Raw genomic sequence first — 3,116 nt, 5'->3', positions numbered from 1 at the left:
ATTGATATGCACTTATAATTTTTGCAAGTTGCTTTTTCCCATTGGCATAATATTTGTTTACATATTATCATCTTAACCTTTGCATCCCTCTTCCCTTTTTATATGCATTTTGCGGGGAACTTTATAGTAACAATACAAGTGGAAGAATTCCAACTGATCTTGGGAACTTAACAAACTTGGTGAGCTTGGATCTTTATTTAAACAGTTTAACTGGTCCCATCCCGGTGACCCTGGGCCAGCTTCAAAGATTACGCTTCCTGTACGTGATACACCTTCTATTTCTTATCTAAATATTTTATGGCTTTCTTTCCTTTTCTTTATCTAAAGTTTTTGCCAGAGAGAGGTTACAAATTGGCCTTAGACAGTTGTTTTTGAGAGCCCCCGATATGAACATTTAGAGTAGGATTCTTGATTCTTTTTCCTATATTTTTCTCCTTTCAAAGTAATTTTTTCTTTATCTATTGAGAATTGCTAAAACAAATTTGGGAACAATGCTTGAACTTTTTGTCTCATACGATATTAAGGCCTCATAGATAGATTATATTTGAAGAATTTATTAACGCATTATCTCCCTCTCATTAAGCTCATCTACTAATTATTGAGAAATTTTCAGGAGAAACTGTATTTTTGTGATATTAATTTCGTGGATTCTTTAAAACCTAATTATGTGTGTTTGTGGACTACTTAGGAGGCTTAACAATAATAGTTTGACTGGAACTATTCCTATGTCTCTGACGACTGTCATTTCACTTCAAGTCCTGTAAGTAGAGAATTGATGAATTTGAAAAAAAAATGTTGAACTCCAACTATGAGGATCCTATCGTTCTGCTCCTAGAGCTTTGTGAGGGAGGTAAATAGCGGGATGTGCCTCAACAGGTCAGGGAACAAGAGCTGCTTGTATACTGCGCCTACAAAGAGTCTAATTTCATGTCTCAAGAATCGAACCCCCACATTGCGGCCGCTAGCAAGACGTGAGATAACCTCACTCCTATCCTTTGCACCACTGAGCTATGCCCGGGGGCATGAATTTTCCTTTATCACTGGTGGTTTTTCTTTGCTTCTTGTTTTCTGGCTCACTAATTATTAATCATCATTTTCATGTATAAATACAGTGATCTGTCAAATAACGATTTGTCAGGGACGGTTCCAGTCAATGGCTCCTTTCAACTTTTCACTCCTATCAGGTTTAGTACAATTACTTTCATCTTTTTCCATAGTAGACTAAGTCACTCATCAAGATCATATTCTGACCGTTAAGCTCTTGCCTTCCAGTTTCAACAATAATCCTAAACTGATAGCTCCTCCCGTATCTCCACCACCTCCACTTCCACCGACGAGTCCATCTTCATCATGAGGTTCGTCAATTCTTCACCATCTCCATTTTTCGAAATATTTTATTTTTCTTGCACATCACATGGCAATAGCATATTAAGAAGATAAGCCTTGCTTGTATGATCTAGTAAATATGACACAATAGTCTCGGACATGCTTTCTCATTAACTAGCGGGAGTATCCAATATAGTTACTGACTATTTTTTTGTATTTCCATTTAACGTGGTCTCTAAATCATATATATGTTATAATTTTGTTCTCCTATTTTTCAGAAGCTTAGAATTTTATATTATTTTAATGATAACCTCAAAGCTCATCCCATTTTTTTAGATGGGCTTACTCTGTCCTAATTTCAACTGAAACTCAACTTTTTCGGGCTACAGAAAGTAGAAGGGAAAAAATCAATCAAAATTAACTCAACTAGAAGCATATTTATCTGATTATAAAATCATTTACTGTACCTGAACTTGTTCGATTGCCGCCCGGAGCTCCGGAGAGTCCTTGACAGAACTAAGATGATTCACTATCCCCAAACTATGGATAGCCTGTCTATGATCTTTTCCAATGGCACAACTAGTTTTGGCCATGTGGGCTCTACTGTATTTTCCAATTTAATGAAGTCATTTTCCTGGAAGTCCATTGAAATAAAAACCTTTTTCGAATATCCCATAAATTGTATGATCCACTATACTATAATATATCCGATTTGATCAAATTTTTAGAAAAGAATTCTGAGGTATTCAACTTACAAGTTTTCTTAGCAGAGATTGAATTGCGGGGCGAACATGTCTTGGTTCTGTGATATCATACAGAGGGAATATGAAGCTCTGTAGTAATGGACACGGACTCGATGGACAGATATGTCAAGTTTTGCAGGAGGATGCGGTAAGGGGACTCGTTGGGCAACTACCTTTTTTTCGAGTTAATTGTTCCAAGGGTCAATGAACTTACGTATTGACCATTGAAGTTTAAAATGTCGAGTTTTGATTATTGAATTTAGGCCCATATCTAAGATTGCCCACTAAAGTTTAAAATGTCAAGTTTTGGCCACTGAGTTTTGAAAAATGTCGAGTTTTGGTCACTGAACTTAGATTCGTGTCTTCAATTGCTTACCAAAATTTAAAATGTCGAGTTTTGAACTTTGACAATATTGTACATTACTCGCTGAATTTTGAAAAATATTGTACATTACTCACTGAACTTTGAAAAATATTATATATTATTGTAAACTCGATATTTTTCAAAGTTCAACAGTTATGTTAGTGAGTAACGTACGACATATTCAAAAGTTCAGTTGTCAAAATTCAACATTTTAAATTTCAGTGAGCAATTTAAGACGTGGACCTAACTTTAGTGAACAATCGAAGACATTGACCTAAGTTCAATGACCAAAACTTGACATTTTAAACTTCAGTGATCAATCAAAGACATGAATCTAAGTTCAGTGATCAAAACTCGACCTTTTAAACTTCAGTGGTCAATTAAAGACATAGACCTAAGTTCAGTGACCATTAAAACAATTAACTCCTTTTTTCCTTTTCATTTTTGGCCAAGTCATTGTCATGGGAAACTTGCACCGTTGGCCACCATCAGACCCGGACCTTTTGTATGGTGGGTCAAAAATTAAAATGTAATTTTTTTTTTAAAAACAAGTTAATATTAATAAAAATAAGTCAATACACTACTATAATTATAGTTTAAGCATTTTGATACTTTGAAAATATCATATAATTATATCATTATTGATATTATCAAATGGATTTTATTGATTGTATAGTTTTGTT

The 3,116-nt window shown here is 34.6% G+C and overlaps 1 protein-coding gene and 1 long non-coding RNA gene across 2 annotated transcripts; one reads left to right on the top strand and one right to left on the bottom strand.

The window, feature by feature from the left end:
- Nucleotides 1-101: 101 nt before the first annotated feature.
- LOC111374908 (BRASSINOSTEROID INSENSITIVE 1-associated receptor kinase 1-like) lies at nucleotides 102-1,469 on the top strand (the record flags this gene model as incomplete). The annotated part of the gene is made up of 4 exons (XM_022997660.1): nucleotides 102-259; nucleotides 689-760; nucleotides 1,113-1,184; nucleotides 1,273-1,469. Coding segments are annotated over 4 exons (384 nt in total), but the record flags the coding sequence as incomplete, so codon positions are not given.
- Nucleotides 1,470-1,659: 190 nt separating this feature from the next.
- On the bottom strand, nucleotides 1,660-2,343 carry LOC111374906. The gene is made up of 3 exons (XR_002699217.1): nucleotides 2,082-2,343; nucleotides 1,794-1,929; nucleotides 1,660-1,709 (listed from the first exon to the last, which is right to left on the bottom strand). It is a non-coding gene; the product is annotated as an uncharacterized LOC111374906 (long non-coding RNA).
- Between the last annotated feature and the right edge of the window lie 773 nt (nucleotides 2,344-3,116).

The sequence above is a fragment of the Olea europaea genome, unplaced genomic scaffold (genome assembly GCF_002742605.1).
Source record: "Olea europaea var. sylvestris unplaced genomic scaffold, O_europaea_v1 scaffold13084, whole genome shotgun sequence".
Lineage (NCBI taxonomy): Eukaryota > Viridiplantae > Streptophyta > Magnoliopsida > Lamiales > Oleaceae > Olea > Olea europaea.
This window is presented reverse-complemented; position numbering and strand designations above follow the sequence as displayed.